The sequence below is a fragment of the Meleagris gallopavo genome, chromosome 1 (genome assembly GCF_000146605.3).
Source record: "Meleagris gallopavo isolate NT-WF06-2002-E0010 breed Aviagen turkey brand Nicholas breeding stock chromosome 1, Turkey_5.1, whole genome shotgun sequence".
NCBI classification, from domain to species: domain Eukaryota; kingdom Metazoa; phylum Chordata; class Aves; order Galliformes; family Phasianidae; genus Meleagris; species Meleagris gallopavo.
In genome coordinates, this window is record NC_015011.2 from 27,723,032 (window position 1) to 27,745,886 (window position 22,855).

A 22,855-nucleotide genomic window follows, 5' to 3' on the forward strand; every position below is an offset into this window, starting at 1 on the left:
TCTCTCCTCGCGCTGGGGATGCTTCGACGGGAGCCGCGATGCCGGAGGCGTAGGCTGGGAGGGGGGGGAGCTGGGGGCAGCCCCGAGCCCGGCTGCGTGCGAGCGCAGAGAGCGCGTCCTGTCCTTCGCGGGAAGCGTCACCACTAGAATCGATGTCTGGTCTGCGCTGCAGGCAGGAGCCTTGGTGGGCGGATAGAGGCCGCTGGGCTGCCTGCCGGCTCACCAGCCTGCTTATCAAAACAACTCCGCGCTGGTGTCGGTCCCAGAGCTCAGCGCACCGGCGTCAGCCCTGGAGGAAGAGGGGGGGTGTAGCAAAATGTTGGTGTGTTTCTGCTGAAGAAAAGCGCAGTGAGAAGCTGTTTGTATGGAGAATTGTCTAGCATTTAAAAAATATCGATTGAGGAATCGATTTCACAGTCAACTGGAAAAATTTGTTTTGATATGACACTCTTAAGTTTTAGAATATCCCAAGTTGGAAGGGATTCATAGGAATGATCGAGTCTGACTGTTGGCTCCACACAGGACCACCCAAGAATCAGAGTATATATTTAACAGTGTTGTCCAGACACTTCGTGAACTCTGGCAGTCCAGTGCCGTGATTACTGCCCTGGGCACAGCCTGTTCCATGCCCTCCTCCCTGTGGTGAAGAACCTTTTCCTAATCCCCAAACTGAGCCTCCTCTGATGCAGCACCATGCTGTTCCATTGAGCCCTGTGCTGTCACAGAGAGCAGAGATCAGCACCTGCCCCTCTGCTCCCTTCCTGAGGAAGCTGTTGGTTGTCATGAGGCCTCCCCTCAGTCTGCTCTTCTCTGGGCTGAAGAAACCTAAGCATACTGTTGATTCATGTTCAACTTGCTGTCAACAAAGACTACCCAGTCTCTTTCAGCAGGGCTACTTTAAACTAATTCAGGGTCTGCTGCGATAGAGTAAGGAGAAATGGTTTCAAGCTTATGGAAGGTAGATTTAAGTTAGATATAAGGAAAAAGTCTTCTACAGTGAGGGTGGTGAGGCAATGGAACACATTGCCCAGAGATGTGGAGGAGGCCCCATCCTTGAAGACTTTCAAGGCAAGGCTGGACCAGGCCCTGGGCAACCTGTGGTGTCCCTGTTCATTGCAGGGGAGCTGGACTAGATGACCTTTAAAGGTCCCTTCCAACTTTAAGGATTCTATGATTCTGACTTTTAAGTTTGCTGCAGTCATTGTTATTCCAGGACGAGGAGGGCCATGTAGGAATACCCACAGGAAGACAGCTTTGAAAAGGGCTTTAGTTTCAATTGAAGGAAACTACGTAATCTTGAACGTATATAGCACGTGATCCAGCAGTACATGTTATCACCATAAAATGATCATGAAAATGAGTGGAAATAAATTATTCATATTGCTTTAGGGAATGTGAGTGCTACATGGATAATCAAAACAAGTCTGAGTTATGGTACATATTTGTATTCAAAGGTATGCCATCAATATAAAGATTATTTCAAATACACAGCTGTTTTATGCAGCCATTGAATTGTGCTGTGTTATGAGTAACACAGTCCTGCGGAAGAGGTGCTGAGACTCATTCACAATAGAGAACAGGTCCTGATGATGGGGCAAGGAGGCATTGAGAGTAAGAGCAAGTTCTGGTAAAGTTACTCTTTGACTAAAATAACAAGTTTTGCTGCCAGACCTCATCTCTCACTGCAGGTTTTTTGTTTGTTTGTTTCTCGATCTGAAGCTGCCTGATGGTGCAGAAGGCAGTGGGTGCTGTGTTGCTACGGTTCTGGCAAAGGAATCAAACACTCTCAAGGCGTTCTTGAGAGGCTGTGCTTGGTGGTAGTTCAGTAGAAAGACGACATCCTCTTTCTGAGAAACTTGTTTGGACTATGTAGAACCATCCCAGGCTAAGCTCTGATACTTATGAGACATGCTGTGTAATGTATGTTGTGTTGCTACGGGGTGCACACAATCTAAGCAGACTGAATTTGAAAAGACTGAGCCTCTCACCTGTCCTTGAGAGGTTATCTTGGTTTTGCTAGCATTGTTCTGTGCATTCCTGCATATACTCTGAGCCAAATGGATCATCAGTTTGCTCTCTGTTCTTGGTAACTTGGAAATTAAAATGGCAACAAATATCAAAGATGGGCTAAGAGTTGAAGAACTGCACATTTATCCCGTAAATCTGGTCTAGTGTCTAGCAATCCTGCCCACGGCTCATAGTGGTCTGGATGTTTGTATTGCCATTACCATAATAACTTGGCTTTTCATGCATCATAACAAGCATTTAGTTTCTCTTTAACTTTTGTGTATTGCTATTCATTGAGTTAACTACACATCTTTGCTCACTTTGTTTTAATTTAGTTCTCTTTCCCACATAATTTGAATGATTGCATATACTTTCAAAATCAATTTTATATACATATTTCAATAACACTGTATAGTCTTCATTTCCAAGTAGGCTAGATGGTTGCAAAGCTAGTTATGGATTACACAACATTGGGTACTGAACACTGTGAGAAAGCTTAAATTCTGAAACAACATGGAGAAATGTTTCGTTTCGGTGTGTATTAATGTGTTTAATGAAAGTTAAATCCTGCAGTGGAAATATTATTCACATTCCTAAGTGATTCAGCAGTCATAAGTATGATGTATACTAAGTGGTACTTTGTTAAATTAAAAAAAAAAAGTTTTTGATGCTTAATTAGTATAGTAAGATTAAAAAAATAAAAGCTCCATAAATAGTATTATTAGAGTAAGGACTAGACCTTAGATTTTCTTAATGAAATGAGTATTTCCTGACATCAGGAGAACTTTCTGAGCAAGCATTACAGAGTTAAGAGTTCTGAACACATTGGCCTAAAGGTCTGAAGTCCTTGACCAGAAGAAATCAATAGAAATTCTGCTGGACTCTTGAGCTGATATCCACCAGAAATCGTTTGGTTGAATAGTGGATTAACATGTAAGTGACAGTATTTTCTGAGAGAGGGAGGAGATGGATTAAAATGAAAAAGAAAGGAATTGAATTCCCTGAAAGGAATTCAAATAAGGAAGGAAGGACAGCCTTTGTTTTCTTTTAACATAAAGAAATTTCTAAAAAAATAACAGTTGTTTGCTTCCCCCTCCCCACTGTTTTAAAAAAGATTTCCACTTCATGATAAAGAGAGACTTGAGAAATGGTTGCGGAATATGAAACGCGATGCGTGGACTCCAAGTAAACACCAGCTTCTGTGCAGTGATCATTTTACCCCTGATTCCCTTGATGTGCGATGGGGTATAAGATACTTGAAACATACAGCTGTACCAACAATTTTCTCTTCCCCGGATGACGAGGTAATGTTTTCCTATCTTTTTTACAATACTAGAAATCTAACCAACTGTTTATGCAAGAATATGTTCTAGTTATCTTTAATATAATCATGATTTATTTTAAAAATAAAAATCTCTCCATCAAAATATTTTGTTAATGAAACTGACACAAAACTAGCATGTAATTCCATAGTGTAAAGGAAAAACAGCTGCTTTCACTAGAGGTTCAGTATTGTTTTATAACTGGAAATTGAAGAAATATTTCCTTAAGGAAGAAAATAATTTCCTATGAGAATATTATCAATATCTTTTTACTGTGCAATTATTTTTTATAATGGAATGCTCTTTTAAAGCCTTCTATTAACAAACTATATGTAATTACTGATTACAGAATATTTTATTTTCAAACTGCATGTTTCTTATTCCTGTTAATAGCCTCTCAAGCACTTGTAGGCTACTAAAGATATGCTACAAAGGCTGTTCCATCTGTCCTGTCACAGAGCTGTGAAAAAATACACTGAATATTTTTGTTTCAGTGACTGTCATCAGAAAGCTTGTTTGGATACTGATCTTTAATCATGTACTGATATAGTTTACTGCTCTGTGAGTTTTTATCTTTTTATTTTTTTCTGCTATTGATGAGTTCTCCCTTAGATAGGCTGCCTGACTAAAAAATAGTTGCTGAAACAACTTTGTTGCACCTTTAAAGCAATAATTTTGTACTGTGGATCTTTAATATGCATGTATTTAATACAGTGCTTCAGTTGTAATAAGGAATGTTAATCAGTCTCGGGTGTTTTTCTAGTTACATGGTGTAATTTTTTGTGATTTTTTTTTTTCTCCTTCAGGTAAAAGACTCTTCTCAAAACAGCCCACAAGAGATAAAGAGAGAAGCCCTGGAAGAAACTACTAAAAATGTTGAGTCTAAGAAGGTACCCTTATCACTTGGACTTTGTACACCAAAGAAAAGTTCTGTAACTGCAGAAGACCCAGATAAAAAAGAAGAAATTTGCTCAACTGTATTGAGTAAATCTTTACAAGTACAGAAACTACAACTTGAAAACAGAGAAGACTTTGAAACAGACAGTATCATTCTTGGTAATTCATCTCAGCAGCATATACATCAACCTGAGCCTGTTTTAATGGCAGCAGCAGTCCAGAATGTGGAAGCTACTGATGTTCATGCTTCTGTAGAAGTTCCAGTAAACTGTACAGCTACAGTCTTGCAATTTTCAGACCCTGACTACTTGAATTCGTCTGTGAAACTGAAAAATACTTTGGGTTCAATTACTGACTATTCACTTGAAAATCCAAACTCTCATGTTGTAGGCTGTTCTGTTGAAGTGCAACCAACAACTGAAAATGCAGTTTTGGTCAGTACAGTCACACAAACTTTTGAACAACTCAATGGAAGTGAGGAATCTGTCATTGCTATCATTGTACCAGCTGAGAATCCGAAAGAGCCTGAAATAATAAACAGATCTTTCTTGCCTATTAAACAAGAATTTCTTGACACAGAAGAAGCAGAAACAGATAATTCTCTGCATATGAATGCATATAATGGAATTGAAATATTACAAACTGAGCACTCATACTGCAAACAAGACATAGACAGAGAGCATCTCTGGCAAAAAATTTCAAAGCTCCACTCTAAGATAACTCTACTTGAAATGCAGGAGGTAAAAACTTTGGGGAGACTCAGGTCCTTGGAAGCTCTTATTGGACAATTAAAGCAAGAAAACCTGCTTTCTGAAGAAAAGCTCAAGATTGTAGAAAACTGCTTCACAACACTCGAAGTGACTATGATACAGTAAAGGCTTTGAATGGTTGTTCTTAAGTATCTTTTTAGCTTCTCTGACTGTCCTTTTGTACAAATTAACTTTTGTTTCAGTCATGATATTTTAAGTATTTAATGCAAACTGTGTGAACAGCAAATGTTCTTTAAAATGTTACATCAACCTCTGCAAATCTTAGCTGGTAGACAGTTGCCCATAAAACGTGACTTGCAAGTGAGTTTTAAAAGAAAAACGAAGCCTGTCTCGTTAAAGTGTATGAGGTGAATAAGTAAAAATGAGTCAAGCTTTTCCAGGTGAGGCTTCCCTGAGACATGCAAGTTTTGCATTTGGGACAGTAGCGTTAGAATGGATTTCCATAACTGTGTAGAATGGACAGTTATGAAGCAGTTGTTTAAACAAGAAAAAATTGTCCTGATTCTCTTTCACATGAGTAAAGAGGTATGTATTACACATTGTCCAGTGGAGCTACCATTATTCTTCAGTCTTTTGTCCATCTAGTGTTCATTGATAACTTTTGTATACTTTGACCCTATTAAATTTTTCTTCAATAAATCCTGTGTCCTTTCATTTTATTTAGTTTTGTTTTGTTGGTATTTTTTTAGTATTATTAGAATGAACAGTTCTTTCTCCTCTTTTTGGAATGTTGGAATATTCTACTTAAATGGAAGGAATTGTCTTAAAATAGTGACTGTTTTATAATTAAAAGGAAAGTTGTAAATATTCAGTGAGTGCTATCTGCTCAGCTTTGATTGTCGTGCAACCCAATGCGTAAATTCATAGATCCTTAATAATACACTGAAAAAAACAATATTTTGCACAGCAAATTGCTGTAAAATAGCAGTGCACTATTTTTCTGTAACTTATTCTTTGAAAAATTAATTATGAGATTAAAAATTTGGTCCACTTTATTGATACTATGAATTGTTTCTGGTGCACAGGACATGAATGTGTGGAAATATACTGATAATCTATTTTGAGGGAGATGAATTTTCTTAAATATTTACTGCTTATTCTGTCAGCATGCCAACCCTTAAGACTTAGAATTTTGATGTGCAATGATTAGAGTTCTTCAGGGACTTCTAGGTACTTTCCTATACTCAGATGTCCTCACCCAACACCAATTCAGTGTAGGACTGGATCTAATGTGTTCCTCTGCAGTTAATTGGCTGCGTTCCCTGTCAGATGCATTCTGCATCTGGGGAATTTTTTTTAATTAAGTAGTTGAGGATCAAGCAGCATGACTTACAAATCTTGACAAAACTAGTCAAATTTCAGAAAAATTCCCAGTATTAATACTAAGAATGCTATTTGTGGCATAGGTATCTTTAAAGTTGGGGGGAAAAGGAAAGATTTTTCCTTTTTTTAGGGAGTTTATTGGGGATAGCAAGAAAAGTTCCATACTTTTAGAAGCACTCACCAAACCTACAAATTTCTCCTTTGTAGGGTGGTTTGAACCAATGGTACCTGGGCCCTCTGCATACAACTTTTTATGCCAGATAGGCTCAGGTGAGAAAAGCTAGATGTAGGCCTTTACCTGTTACCTAAATGCTACCAAAAGTAACTGCTGCTATTTTAACAAGCAGGATATTATTTGCTTTATTTTTCAATGGTCTTTTTTTAAAAGGTATTTAACATTAGAATAGATGTTAAATAGCATAACATTCTATTAACCTTGTGTTCTCAAGCAGGACTTTACATATCTAGGTTAAAATTTACCAGTTTTCCTTAATCCTGAATTTTCTGCCTTGTTCTCTGTGTCAGATCATGGTGCATCTCATCTAAGTTTGTGATTTCTGCAGCAGGAGCCAGCATTGCATATTTAATTTAGAATAAATAAAGACAGAGATTGAAAACGATTTTGTATGCAGCCTTTCTCAGGGCAGTCCTGTGGTGATAGAGCCTGAACCACCACAAAACAGCGTGCGGCTTGAAGGAAAACCAGAATCAGGACTGTTTTGTAAATCACCGTTGCAAATTAACTCTGATAAATTATTTTGGGCAAAGAACTTTGTATATTTTGAAATGAATTTAGTATTATAGCTGGCTTTGTTTGCTTACAGGAAAAGATAGCTAGGGGCTTAGCTTCAGCAGTACGCTGACACTGACTTACTCAAGCTAATCATTATAAATGTGCTACATGTACTATGTTGAATAGTCACACATCACTAGTTAAATGCTAGGTGCATGTCTTGTTCTCAGTGTCTCCTAATCATAAAGCTGTATAAATTTTTCTACTAAACTTCATGTACTTTCAAAGGAGCTATATTATTCCTTGAGATCTTAACTGGTATCATATTAGTAGATTGAATCATTAAAACTTCTATAATGTATCAAACTTATCTTGATCACAATCATCTTACTTACCTTTTTGATAACTTTACATTTTTTATCTTGACTACCTGTTTTCACTGATGTAATTACTTTGACATTTCCAAATTTAACATGTCAACTATTTAATATATCTTTTGAACTTTTAAGCTGTATTTGTTTTCTTGTGGCTACTGCAGGAATTTGGCATTTGGCTTCCTCTTACACCCTCATTTAAATTCCACCAGTCCTATTAAACTAACAGATGAGCAGTATATCTCCATATGGAATCAACCGATGCCCATTCTTCCTAGTTTTTCATTTTCTTTACAAAGTGGATTGTGAAGTTTTATTTAACTCAGTCTGAATAGTAGAGTTACAGGGGTTATTTTCTTTCTGGCAGACTAATGAGTATCTGGGATTTCTTGCATCAGTAGTGACTGCAGTCTTCCATGCTTCATGAGCATTCATTAGGAGTCTGTCTAAATCTCTCATTAGATGTCTTCAGTTACTCTCCTTTAGCTTGGTGAGATTATAATTATTCTTCCTTCCCAATTAAATCCTCTCCTCCGAACTTTGGCTCCAATTTTAGAAAACTTGGATGCTGTCTCACTAGATACTGTCTTTTCAGCAAACTTGAAGCTACATATGGCATTTTTAAAAACTGCACTTCTGTCCATCTCCCACCTCCTTCTGCAGTAGCCTGATTACCTAGCCACTCTTTGATCCAAACTGCCTTGTGTTCATCTTGATGCTTTCTCTCACTTGATAATGCTGCTTAATTGCAATGCTTAGCAAAGCACTGGGCACAGCTGGATTCTGCCCTTCCATGTTGCAGTGATGCAGTATAACAGTGACGAACTCCATCACATAGCTAGGTCAGTGCTCATGCAGACACAGATTTTTGGATTCCTACAGCCATAATTATTCAGTTGTGTCAATGACAGCAGTGGATTTCTTTTAGCAGGATGCATTATTCCCAGACTCTGAGCGCATCTTTTACTCTCAGTTGTTTCAAACTTTATTGATAGAATATGGCAAAGAAATCCAGAGCCTGCTCCTGTGGGAAAAAGTACCTAGAGATACCAGGAAAGACCCAACCTGCTTTCAGAGGAAATCCAGAAGACATTATGAGCAGCAGCTTGACGATTCTCTGTCTTCCTAGGCAGAAATAGAAGTTCACATCCACTCTCAAGGGAAGGTGCAAGGGGCAGGCAGTGCTGAGTGACTCTGGCCACCTTGCTTGTGTGAACTCCAAAAGCAAGAAGCCATGCACCATATCTATCTGAAAGCTGGAGAGAAAATGGCATCTGCACATCAGAACCCTGCAAAAGGTGCTTGGGGCCATTCCATGGGGATGAAAAGGAAAGAATGGGCTTTGGCATTTAGGGTTCCTGCCTGGGAAAAGTTTCTTTTTTAGGATCCCACGCACCAAGAACCTCTCACAGCTACAGGGAAAACTCAGCAATGCCCTGGGGGTGGGATGGGCTATTAGCACCAAAGCAGGAGAGAAAGGAAAGAGAAAATGAGATTGTATGCTTTTATGAACTAAAATTAGACTTAAACTTGGACACAGAATATTTTTCCTTTGCTGAATTAATAGAGGACTTTATGACCAAACACAAGCTGAAACTTTCAGAATTTTATTCACACTAAATCATATAAAATACTACCACTCTATTTTCTCCTTTTCTGAAATGAGTGTGATGATTGTCAGATTTACCAAGCCATTTACTCCTTCTGTGAAGAGATGAATTTCTCCCCGAATATTTTTCCAGAAATAAAACATTAACAATCAGAACGCTAAGCAAACATTTTTTTTCCAGTAAGTGGCATTATTAAATATTATGGGACATATTGCTGAAAGCCTGGCACTGTTTTAATATATGCTTTTCCTACAGAGGTCATTTAGAAGAGTATCTCTGAAAGCATAAAACCAGTTTAGAAGCCTTATCCATTCTAAGAGATCAAGCTGTATAGATTATTCTGGAATACACTATTTGTTTTGATATATGTGGATCTCATGTATAGAAAGCAGTGTTCCATTTAAACAGCAGGTGGTGCTACTGGTCTGTGCTATAGAAATCCGCCTAAACATTTCATTTTCATTCTGCTGCCAGAAACCCATGCAAACAGATTAACTATGCAAGGATTTTTTCCCCCTTATTCTTCGTATGTATCTGTAATAAAGTAAGTTATTATCTGAATAAAACAGCGTGACTAATTTTCCTCAGCTTTACAGAAGTAAAGCTTCAGAGAAGAAACTCATTTGAATTCTGAGCAAAAAAAGGATGAAATTCAAGAGCCTTCTGCTTAAGAGAGTGGTAAAAGATCTATTCATTGTCTCCATGGAGCATGATTGCGTTCCTCATTTGTTGAAGTGGGTCAGTGATTAAAGTTTGCCTCCCTTAAACAGTTTAGCATTGCTTGTTTGCATATTAATCAGGGTAATTATGTGAGTGTTTAATCACAGCCTTCATCGAGAATGTCTGTTTTGTGACACAAGCACTATGGCCATCTTGTTGTAACTGGGAAGTTGCATGCACAATGGTTTTATGCATGACTCCATTCCCTCTTAAGATCTTGTGGAGCAGACTTTGTGCTGAGAATACACAATTTCAGATGCTGTGAAAGGTACTGCTGTTGGAGAAACGTGGTCCTGCATACTCTAGAAAGTTTTTTCCTGCTTATTCCTGTGTTGGTTTCAAAATACAAAAGACAACAGGGTGTTAGAGTACAGGTCAGAAGTATCTGTGTGTTGTGGTTTAGCTGGCAGGCAGCATTAACACAGTGCCAACAAAAGCCATGATGCCGTGTGATTTTCTGAATGAATGGAATAGGTTTACAGGACAGTCATGGCAAAAACAGATGGTGAAGAAAGCAGTGCCTAGGAATACACTGTGTTCAGAGGCATAAATTTGCCTCAAGGGTAGTTGCAGATTCTCTGGGGTTACAGAAAGTAGTGTTCAGCATGTTTTTCTCTGATCAAATGCAGCTAGAAACCAAAACCAGAGTAATGGACCTCCACCATGGCCTCTCAGAAGGAGTCATCTCTCCTGACTCTGGATATCTCCGTCATGAGGTGCTCCTTCATTAAGCAATATCTAATGTCTCTGTTAAAAAAAAAAATGAATGGAGGAAATGCATATTTATCTACTGATTATGGCCAATAGGATGTTTTAGACAAAAATATTTCATACCTGGAGCTAGCTAAAATGAATGCCACCTTGTGTTTCGAGAAGTAAATCAGATAGTTGTTAGAAAGGCGTAAGTTAGAAGAACTAAATCCTAGTTTAAAGGATTTTAGTTTAAAGGACTGCTCTTTACAAGGCAGTCGTTCCAAATTGTGACTTCATGTCCTGTGTTTCAGTGACAAGAGGAAAAGTTTCTAGAAGGGCTTCTGTTCAGATACGTTATGTATATAGTTCCAGGTTGATTTTTTTCTTTTTTTCTTTTTTCCTTTTTTCTTTTCTTTCTTTTTATCCTGGTGAGTTTGAAAGAAATCTTTCCACGTAGGAAATTTGGATAAGAACACTGCTTTGACAGGCCCCTGTTCAGGCAGAGTGTATCTGAAGCATAGTTCTGAGTCCTCATAAGGTGCATATCAGACTTAAAAGCTCTGCATTACTTCATGAATAACATAAATTGAAAGTCATCAGACATCTTATAGCCCCTTGAGATGGAAAATGACTTTGTACCTCCTGTAGGCTCAAGTCAAAGCAGCATCAAACACCATGAAAAGGTCTTTTTCAGCAATGTCTGCTTAGGTAAGCACATTATAGATCATAGATACGATTAGTTTCACCTTCACTGTGAGTCGATAGAATATAAGGCTGCTTAAGAATGGGTTTTGGGAGCCCTCAATGACCAGAATGGTGACCATTTGGAGATGGGGAATAATAAAAATATGAGGGCTGTAGTTTTGCAACATGCAAAATACATCAAACCCTTTGGATATCATACCAGTCAGCAGATGTTATTAAATTTACATCAAAGCCCTTTATTGAGTGTTTTACGTGATAAGAAATCCTGTACTGTGTAGAAATGACTTTGGCTGCAGGGCATTTACAGAGCACCAGCTGCATACTCTTCCTGCCTGTTGATCACCTAGTGACCATCCATGGACACCCTGACAGCACTGCACTGGTGGGCCTCAACAGACTTACCACCAGCTCAGGACCACACCAGGATGCTGCTTTGTGACGCTGTGTGCTGGGGGCTTACCCCAACAGAGTTCTGCCCACACGGTAGTGCAAAAAGACAAAGTTTGCCTACTATGGCCACAACAAATTCTTGACATTTAGCTTTAGGGGCACAGATTTGAATAGTGTCAAGCCTCCAGCACAGACTCTATGAAGAAGAAAAATATAGGTGGATGCTGGCACCTATCCTTCCTCCCCCCATCCCTGTGGTTTACTTTATATGTAAAGTAAATTGAGTTAAATAGAGAGGCCGGTAGGCCAATCTACTGAGATTGGTAGAAAATGCTGCACAGAGAAAAACAGACAGATAATGAGAACAAAAGTATGTTTCACTTATGGGGATTAATTAGAAGCAGTAACAAATCCCAATTATATTTTTAATTAAAAAAATATATTAGAAACTGACACTTATCTAAGAGTTACCACAGAAACATGAGCTCAACCACAGTTGCACTTGAATTGACTAATTTCACAACTTATAAACATACAGTTCACCATAATGAGATCACAGTCATAAATCCAAATTAAATTGTATTTTATAGTTTTAACATTGAAGCCACAAACTTACTGCTTTAGGGATCCATTGTGTGAGACTGCAGTAGGCTTCAGGTATATTTTTTTCTGCATTTAGCATCTGAAAAGAATTACAATGCTACCCACAGTTTTTGATGAGTAACACTGTCCTGGCTTCTAACGGTACAAGAAAGCTTCAGGCTCACAAATTAGACAAACTCTTCATTCAGAGAGACCACACTGCGGAACTGCAGGCATCCTTTTCTGACCTTCACTTACAAAGCACAATCACTATGAGAAGGCAGAGCCATGATCATCTTGTTTTTGTTCACCTTTTGCACTAATCGCATTGCAGGACTTCAGGAACACAGCTTCCTACACAAAATCCCCAGCCAAATGGCTGGGAGCCTGCAGCTTGGAGCTGGCAATGCTTTCAGGCTGCATCCCTTTGTCTCAGCCTGAGCTCACAGTAAAATCATGTTAAGCACATGCTCAAGGCTTAGTAAGCTGAAATCCTCAGCTTCCTTTGGCTCCTCTTTGGCTGGTAAAGTGAATTATTTTCCATCAGTTAGTGTAAATATGTTGGATGTTTTCCTTTCTAATGAAAAATGAATCTTTATTACCTACTTCATTTAAGAGTAACTACCCATCATGTCTGAAAGGATTTTGCTGATAATAAATCCACAACTGTGGGGGGCTGTACCTGCAACTCCCTCACTGTTGACAATAGATACATAGGAATGGCAGAATAAAATGCAAATAAAAAAATAAAATATGCAACTACAGATGTTTTTGGTTTATTCGATCTGTTTATTTGATGAATAGAGAATGAAAATTGACATGCTTTCCCCTCTTCATTAACAGCTGTAGGAATAATGTAACAGTGGAAACCATTGGTTTCCCTCCCAGCACAGGGGACATAAAAGCTGGAAGGTTTTTGGAAGCTGTTGTAAGAACTGTCTGTTCTGAAAACACCTGCAGTTTTGTTTAATTTTCTAGTTTCACACTGCAGGAACAAAAACAGCCTAACAGTCAAGAAATATATTAAGCTTGGCAAATAATATCCCAGCTACCAATAAAAATTTCCTTTAGGTTTTAAATAAATATCTTTAAGAGCAATTAAAAAACATGAATGCAAAGTGTAAGTTTCATTGCATATGAAGTGATGAAATGAGTGTCATGCACTTATGATGAATGCAATGGAGAACAACTTTGAAGTGAATGTGCCCTGCCTCTCCTCTCATATAAGGACACCCACAAAGGACTCAAAGTACTGTATTTGCCTAAAAAAAAAAAAAAGTTTTGAAATAATATTGCCAGATCAAATCCTAATCGCATTAACATCACTCTCTAAGCATAAAAACCAACGTATTCCTATTTCTCAGCATCTATGTTGAGCATGCATTTTATCCTTTCTGAAACACTTTAACAATGGAAGGTAAAGCAGTAATGTAGCACCACGTGGCAGGAGGACATGTCCTGCCTTTTCTTGCAGAGCTGTCTCTAATACTGTGAAGTGCTGGCAATCTCTCTTTCATGTTACCTCCGAACTTGGCAGGATCAACAGCCTTTTGGGAAATGCCCTTCACTGCATTCTAATCAACAGAACTGATGGCTTTGGACACAGAAACAAGTTAGCTTTCAGATACCTGTAGGTGTGAATGTCCGAAATAACATTAAGACTGACACCTACACTACAGTCCTGGACTCTGCAGTGCTCTAGAAAAGAAGCAGAACCCAATAATATTTAAGAATTGTAGAAACATTGCCAGCATTAAATGACTGTTCACTTTGTTTTTCTCCTCAGAGCTGTGATTTTCAAAGGGTCTGAGTGAAAACAATAAGCAGAAGCAGAGTTACAGGTTTTTCAAGTTTAAACCAACCTCGTTATTCTTTGTTTACTACACCGATCATTTCTGTTTGTATGTTTGTTTGTTTTCAGTAAAAGTACATTTCTCTTATGAAAGAAATTCCATGAGTAAAGCTTGGAAAGGCAACTGTGTGTTAGACCCCACAATCAGTGGGAAGATGCACTGGAGGCTTTCTGAAATCTATGACTGCAAATGCAAAATAAGGATTTTAATGCAAAATAAGAACTTTAAATTTATGCTGTCCTTTCCCCAGCCCCTTTGCAAAGACAGTGATGGAGCCAATGCCAAATTTTTAACATACAGCTTTTCACATTGTTTGCATTCCAGACCTGCCTCCCCCTGCAGCCTGCCCTCCAAAGGGAAAGCAACAGATTCTAGAAGCAGTACAGAATCATAGAATCATTAAGATTGGAAAAGACCCTAAGATCATCTATTCAACTATCAGTCCATCCCCACCATGCCCACTAACCATGTCACCCAGTGCCACATCTCCACTCTTGTTGAACACCTCATGTAGATCTGAAATAAGAGAACAGAAAAATTCATATTCTGTGAACATATTCAGTGCTTCCTCTTAAAAGTGCTCAGTCCTCTTCTCCCAGCAAATAACGAAGATTTTGCATTCAACTGCCACCAGAGCTTGCCCCAAAGGGCTCCAGAGCAACTCCAGCAAAGGACAAACATATACACTCTGCTCAGTTTGGTGTCACATCTGTTGGAAGGAAATCACTGTAAAGTAGCTCCTCAGGAAGAAATGCAAACCTTCCTCTCCACAGCGAAAACATTTTATTCATTTGAAAAATGAGAACAGTAACTTCTGAAATATCTCATGCAAAATTCAGACCTACTAGAATAGGAATGCCATTGAAGACAACCTGCCATCTTCACACCATTTTCAAACTACATCACTCATTAATAGCCAACATTTTCTTAGAGCAGTTCCACAACAACACAAGTTCAATGTTTCTGTGGTCTTTCATCTTTTTTATTGGACTCCTAAATGGTTAATATTTTCTTTCTACAAAATATTAGTAATAAATATTCAGATGATTTCATTTCATATATAACACTATTCTGTTCTAAATGTTTGATGCAAAGGGAAACAACACTTTTAAAGCTGCTGGAAAGCATTATAATGGAAAACATTTATTTTAAACTTGAAACAAAACATAAATCTAATACAAAAAATGCAAAAGAAGAAAAGGAATGAACGCATGATCCTGAAGGGACTATAAAACATGCTATGAAAATAGCTTGAAAGTGATTAAAGAGAGAATGAGGGCCAAGGCAACATAAAATATCTAACTTTTATCCAAATTCCATCTCCTATGACCCATCACATCCACAACACCACAGCCCGCTGGCTTTTAGGAGTAATTTGCATTACTGCCATGAAGGGAATGTGTATCACAGAGGTGAGGGGCTCCAGAAACATACCCAGTGATGAGCACAGTAGAAGAATTACCTAGCAGGTAACAGAAAGATTATTTTACCACTTCTATTTTGTGGAGCTGGAGCCATACAGAGCTTCCCTTCAATGGAAAAAGACCTCAGAGCATCTAAATGCCACTTTGGTATCTTAGCCACAAATCACAGAACCAAAGAATCCTAGAAATGTTGATTCCACCACATCTCTGGAGTGCACATAGTGCAATCCCCCCCTACAGCAGCTCCACCCACAGGATCTGCACTCCTGAGCCTGCAGGTCTCTGAGTAGGGTAACTCCCAGCTATGCTGGGAGAGAAGGGGCCCAGTGCCCAGTGCCTGCAGTCCCACACTGTAACACTCTCTGCTTTACAGGCAGGCACTGCAAGAAACAAATCCTTCTGTTTATCATCCCTGAACACAGCACTGGCACACAGGCGTGCTTGTGTTCACAAGTGCATAAAGCAAGCAAATGTTTTTGTTTGGCTGAAGACTTTTAATTGTCTTTTTCTGAATATCGTCTGATTTTGCTATTAGTGAAGACACACCATAAATGAAGAAGAAAATTACATGGAAGAAAAAAACAACAGCTTCCAGCCATGTCCTGGCAATCGTACTTTAAGGCTGAAAAAAGTCATTTTGTTTTTAGGATGGCATGCGGCATGCAGAGCTCTGACTTTGCTGGGAGAGAATACCACGATGATGCAAAGCACAGCAGTACCAATGGAAAGATGCCCACATGCAGTTAGGGGAGAACACAAGGCAAAAAAACACCACCTCTATTCTTTGACACAGTCTCTCAGAATTAGTACAAATGCTTAAGCAACAGCAGTTCATTTTTTGCTATAACAAATGTACTTACTGCTTTATAGGTTTTTTTGTTTGCTTGTTTCTTTCTTTTTTTTATGATTATCTTGTAATTCTCATTGCCATATTTAGCTAGGAAAAGAAAAATAATGAAAACAGAACCAAAGGATAGATGACAAGGGGAAAGTAAAGGCTTTTGTTTGCCAGTGCTTAAAATATGCAGGCTCTGAGGCTATGCTGGCATCAGGGACACCTCTGTATGATTAAGAGAGTATCAGAAACTGTCCATTTGAATCAGCGGTGGTGAAACAGCATAATCCTCCCACGCTAAGCCCCACTTTGTTTTCAGTTTGCATTGCTGATCCTGTAAGAGGAATATTATTGGGAGAGTAAAAGTGGCCCAAATATCAGCTGATGCTCTGTGGGATAAACAGTGCCATTTCTTCTTCTCATAGAATCACAGAAGTCTTGGGTTGGAAGGGATCTCAAGGATCATCAAGCTCCAACCCCGGTGCCGCAGGCAGGGCCGCCAACCTCCATAACCTCCTCCTTCTGACAATGTCCTCCAGGGTTGCAACATGCCTAAAAACCCTGCCTTCATCTGTTCTAAATTCAGCCTCAGAAGTCAATCACCAAAATCTCCATGGATGATTTGTAAATATATCTGTATATGTATATTTATGAACAGATTGAAGTTTGTTTCCAAAAAATTAAAATCAGAAGTATAAAAAGAAAAAGCCAACCTTCCACTGCCACTCTCCAGCCTCTATTGTATGCTTTGACAGATTTGTCTGGCTTGAGGCAGTCTCAGCATATTCTTATTAAAAGTGTGAAAATACATTCTTGAAGGAAAAAAAAACAACCATCAGATCCTTTCCCCAGGGAAACTGAAACCAATTAGCACAGTACTGCCCAGAAATAACTGAAACATGCCAGAGAACTTAAATGATGGGAAGAAAGAGAGAGAGAGAAAAAGATAAACCCTCTTATTTCCCAGATGCCATTCTAATTATTTCATTGTAACCTATATCCACAAATATTAATAACTCTGAGTAGTTGATTTTAAAGAAAACCTATGATTTTAGCAGCATGGATGTTATAATAGTGAAGCTGAGTTGTTTAACATACTGAGCTACCCCTCCTAAGTCTGGTAGGCACAAGAAGATTTTATATTCTGCTCAAAGAGCCTTTCCACTCAAGCAGATCTGCTCAGACACCACTACCACCAGCACAATGTGTTTTTCAAGTGAACAGTGCCAGGCTCATTGAAAGGACGCAGTAGTACTGATGCAGAAGGAGCAGGCAGTAGCTGACCAGCTCCATCAGACTATGAGATCTGCAGTGGGGTTACAGCTTTTGACAATCTGCAAGATCATAGAATTGATGTTTCAGTGGACGTAAATTGTATGATCTCTTTTGGCTTAAATTTACATTGAGTACAAATTGCTTTGCAGCCACTTCTTCCCCTAAATTGAAAAGAAGCTTTCACTTATTTTCAAGTGTTTTTTTTTTTTTTTCTTTTCTTTTACCGTTAATATTTAAGTGTAAGTCAACTTCATACCATAATGCAGGGCACCTAGGAAATGCCCTCAGGATGTTATTTTCTTCAGCATCTCAAAAATGCTTTCCAGGATCAAACAGGAGTTGCCGACTTGCTAAACCTTATGACTACTACATTTTTTTACTAATCTTCTTATTTGGTTTCCCCAGCTGTCGTCATACTCAATGAGATTTAATTTTCATAGCAACTTGCTTATCTTTGAAGTCAGTGTTATCCCTTCATGAAATCCTTTGTGTGTCACAGCTTGGAGGAGCCTCTCTTCAGCACGCTCAGCTCCTATGGGCAACCGAGATATTCCTGGCTAAACACTGTGGCTAGGATCACGTTAATTCTGCTCTGGGGATCAAACGTTGCTCAACAGCCCAGCTTATCTGGGAAGGCTAAAATTAATGCAGTTTTGGACACTGCAGACAACCAGCAATGTTTTTCAGATCAGTGGGAGTGAAATTCCCTTTTAACTAACTGGACTGAGGTCATTCTGATCTCATTCCACAGTTTGAACTACTTAACTCACTTTTCTCAGAATTCTTTAAAATATCCATTAAATTCAGACATGTTTCAGCATTATGGGATCTTACTCTTGTCTGACGTGACACACTTACCATAGTAGTACAAAATAAAGTGGGCCAGTTAATATGTTATATTTTCATTCTAACATCTAAAAGTAGATTTGGTATTGAAAGAGTTACATTATTTATCAGCCTGGCTTACACTCAGGCAGTTTCCCAGCTGCTAATCAGACCACAGCAGCTGCCATCCTCAGAACAAGGTGTTGAGCCAAGAAGACTGCTGTGTTCTTTGCAACTTCCCAGTACACCTCCACAGGCTACCAAGTTTTTTTTCTTGGGTCTGTATCTCATGGCCAACGAATAACAACAGTTTCTCTGGTTTCTAAAATGAGAGTTTGTACATCTACAGTGCTATCAACCTGGAAAGAGGTTGTTTAATTTTTGTCTGTTAATCTCAGCACCCAGTGTTTTTTTTTTACCCACAAAGAGCCATAGCATCAGCTATCCACACCACCTGCAAAGTGGAAGCCAGAGAGGGGTCCAGCTCTTGTCACCTGCAGTAGGAAGGGCAAAGACACCAATGGAGACCTGCTCCAAATGGTTCAATAATCATTATGGGTTATTTCCAGTTGGGCTAAGCCTTGCTCTTGAGTTTAGCCTGGCTTGCTTTTTCTCATTCTGAAAGGAAAGAGATGCTCAGGTATTATTCTGGTCGGGAGGTATGTGCTGGATTGTTCATCACATCTGCAGTATGCAGTAGTTTTTAATCTTACAAATGCCATGCCTTCAATGCTACAACAACTAACTACACATTTGACAAATATGTCATACTAAAGACGAAAATTGGAGATTATTATTATTATTTTTTTTTTCTGTAGAGCAGGCATTCTTTTCTATATCTTACAAATATTTGAAGTACCCAACAGTAGGCAGAGCTTTGTGCAGTGGGAAGAATAATTTTAAAACAGGGAGTTTCATGAAGCTCAGCCAGAGGACACTGTGGATGCATATAGTCTACTCAAGGTCAAGAGGAGCCTGACAGTAAATTGGAAAGATGCCCACTGATCATGTTTCTATATCTAGACTCTCTAAGTAAGCAAATTATATCTAGGAGAGTAGGAAAGAATTGTCAGACACATTTGTCCTGTTCTTGTACTTTCAGCCATTCTTGGAGACAGAATACCAAACTAAGCGGAACTTTGGCCTGAGCTGCTCCAAACGTACCAATCCTCTGATACTAGTTTATGATAATTATTATGTTAACTTTTAAGTGTTATTCAACTGTAATGCATTTGAAGTAACTTTACATGCATTGAAATATTAATGCTTCATTAACGACATTTAAGTATGACTTCAGTGGGACCATTAGTGATAATACATACAAGTATTGAAAAAATATTTGCAGATAAAACCCCTACTTTTATCATTTACTGTGACTTTCATGCTTTTTAATGAGAAAAAAAAATCTTATTTCTGAGAGTCATGTAATAACAATAATTCCAAAGTCGTTTTGCTAAGGAACCGGAACCATAAAGCATACATTTATTTTCCATAGTAATCAAAATTCACTCTAGATCTAGTATGCTTTAGAAGATAGGAAAACATGTTGGTGTGCACAGAATTGACACAGTCTTATTGTCTATGTCTCTTGAAATTGACAAAACAGGTATCTTTGGAAACTTGAATCAAGCTAGAGGCAAAAAAAAAATGATGCCGTGAAATAGAGCATTAATAGGTTCATATCTGTGTAGTCTGCTTCAGCACTTCCTATGTAATTTTAACCAGAGCACATGCACTAGGATTAGGATTTTCTTGCTGACATACAATACCCTCTTTTATATTTTGCTTACTGGGAACAAATTCTGTGACCTAAAATGTAATTTGAAGTTTCCTGAAGTTACTTCTAAATTCCACATAGTGTTTTACTTCACTTTGATGATACATCCTGTCACATGACTGGAAAATACTAGGGACTATTCGTTAATCAAAACTATTTCTATTATAAAATTCAAATTCTCATGACAAAAACTCGGTATTTCTTCCCAATCCTGCAAAAATGCTAAGAAACTCAACAAATTAATAATTCTCAGAGAAGAAGACAGCCCCTAAAATCTGCTTTAGATTATTCCTTTTCCTAATTTACCTTTTACTGAGAATAGACTTGAATTACAGATATAATGAAAGTGAACTAATCCTCATAGGAATGGTATAGTCATCTTCTACCTAAAAAACAATCAGATAGTTTGTAGCAGAACTCATTGACAGCAGCCTTGCCAAGAAGGACTTAGAGGTCATAGTGGATGAAAAAAATTAACATGAGCCATCACGAGCCTGCAGCCCATAAGGCCAGTTGCATCCTGGGGTGCATCAAAAGAGAAGTGGCCATCAGGGAAAGGGAGGTGATTGTCACTCTCTACTCTGCCGTTGTGAGACGTTTTCTGGAGTATTGTGTGCACATCTGGGGCCTCCAGTATGAGAAAGATGTGGAGCTGTGGGAGCTGGTCCGGGGGAGGGCATGAAGATGATCAGAGGACTGGAGCACTTCTACAAATTCAGGCTGAGGGAGCTGGGCTTGTTCATCCTGGAGAAGAAAAGGCTCAGAGGAGACCTCATTGTGGCCTTCCGATATTTTAAAGGAGCTTATAATCAAGAGGGAAACTGACATTTTACATGGACAGATAGTGAAAGGATAAGGAGGAACGGTTTTAAACTAAAAGAAGAGAGATGTTGAGAAACAGATCACTCAGAGGGTGATGAGGCGCAGGAACAGGCTGCCCAGAAAAGCTGTGTATAGTCCACCCCACTCAGAAGGCCAGTCCGGATATAGCTGCAGGCAGCCTGATCCAGTGACTGATTTAGTGGTTGGCAATCCTGCCCATATCAGGGAGAATAAATCTAGATAATCTTTAAGATCCCTTCCAACCCAAGCTATTCCATGATTCTATGATTCATTTCAAGTTATGGATACCAAATTGTACTTTACAGGTGGATGGAAGCTTGTACATTCAGAGAACAATTACTTGATCTTCTAAAGTGATGGTAGGTACTAAGAAAATGCTGCCTTTTGAATTGCCACCCTTGAAAGGGTTGCTCAGCAGCCACTTCACAATAAAATAGAAAGTTGCTCTTTGGTCAGCAGTTACATACGAGCAGCTACCATTCAAGCAATTAGCAAACTATCTTTAGCTGTCAAAAAGAAAGTGAGTCAAGAAGGCAAATATATTTCAATGGGAAAAATTGCAGAGGAAAAGAAAAGAGATGTTGTGGAGCCTCCATTCACTCTTGGAACATAAATGAGGAAGAGAGCCAGTGGAGGACACATGGTGCCACCCCAGGGAAAGGTAATAGGATTGGCAGGGACAAGCCCTCGGTTTCTGAAAGAGAAAACTGCCTCCTGCTGCTCATCACTTCTGTGTTGAGGGAAATGCACTGTTGACTACATTTCTGCAGATAAAGAGGGTTATGCCAAAGAAACACTTGAATCTTTCAAGAACTTGTCTTACAAGTAAAACCTTTCTAGCAAGGCCCTGAATGCCTGGCTAAGTACTTGAGTGGCAGCGCTTTCAGCAGTCATATAAAAATGATTGCAATTTATTGGAAGGGAGACCACTTGGATAACGTTTCAAAAACACCCAAAAATGTCAGTGTTTTTCTCCAGGAGAAAATATACATACATCCACAAATAGAAACAGAAATATGAGGTATAAAAACTCAAGTGAGAATTCAAAGGATTGGAAGCAAATATGCTCAGGCTTCGTTTTAGTTAGCTCTACTTTTGCACAGCTGTGGCCAAAGTGACTGATACTGATTCTCTTGATATTGTGACCATCTGGACCTTTAAAACTGGGAAAAGTATACCATGGAAACAGAAGACAAAAATGACGGAGAGAAGCAATGTAATATAGTGGGTAGAAATTATTTTATCTTACACATTTTTTTTCTCATTTGTTTTAAGTCTCTGAAAAAGTTTTTAGTAGGGAAAGTCTTGATTGTTGAAAACTTATAATAAATATATTAAAAAACTTTATTGTTCCAGGCATAAATTATCTCTACATATAGCAAGGTGCAAAACACTTCAGGTCACGGGAGCCAGCTTCCTCTACCCACCCTGCCCACTCTCTGCATGAGAAGCTGCCAGGGAAAAGGAACCTGAGAAATACCAGAAATTGCCTAAAGAGAGCTCTCCTGTGTCCCACAGCTCCTAAAAGGCACTCTGCTGTTCTTTCTTTAACAAAGCTCAAAAATATAGGGAACAAATCAGAGGGGAAAACGCAGCAGAAGCTTCACAGCTGTCCCTACGTCTGTGCTACGTCTCTCTGTTTATTTTGCTTTTATTTTTCTGTTATATAGAACAGATCTTCTAGCTCATAACCTGGTGTGTCACAGTATAACAAAATACACATTCTACTAAAATCAGAGTGTAAATATAATCTGAGCAAACAGCAAATCCTTGTTTCCCACAATAGTCTTGGCTTTCTAGGATACAGTTCAGTTGTTGGACATGTGGATGCAGCTCAGCATTCACCTTAGGAATTCCAGTGTTTGATGTGAAAGTATCTGCACAGAAACTGATTTTG

At 38.7% G+C, this 22,855-nt stretch overlaps 1 protein-coding gene across 1 annotated transcript; it reads left to right on the plus strand.

Annotated features, from left to right (window-relative positions):
* The first annotated feature begins 1,124 nt into the window (after positions 1–1,124).
* THAP5 (THAP domain containing 5) lies at positions 1,125–5,635 on the plus strand. The gene is made up of 2 exons (XM_010706963.3): positions 1,125–3,311; positions 4,136–5,635. Exons 1-2 carry the CDS (start codon positions 3,168–3,170, stop codon positions 5,099–5,101), a joined length of 1,110 nt encoding a protein of 369 aa, XP_010705265.1. The 5' UTR covers positions 1,125–3,167; the 3' UTR covers positions 5,102–5,635.
* Positions 5,636–22,855: the final 17,220 nt, after the last annotated feature.

Excerpts from the sequence above, each read along its gene's own strand:
- THAP5 (XM_010706963.3), top strand. The coding sequence starts at position 3,168 with ATGAAACGCGATGCGTGGACTCCAAGTAAACACCAGCTTCTGTGCAGT. Across the intron at positions 3,312-4,135 it reads TCTCTTCCCCGGATGACGAG|GTAAAAGACTCTTCTCAAAA; the intron begins GTAATGTTTTCC and ends TTTCTCCTTCAG.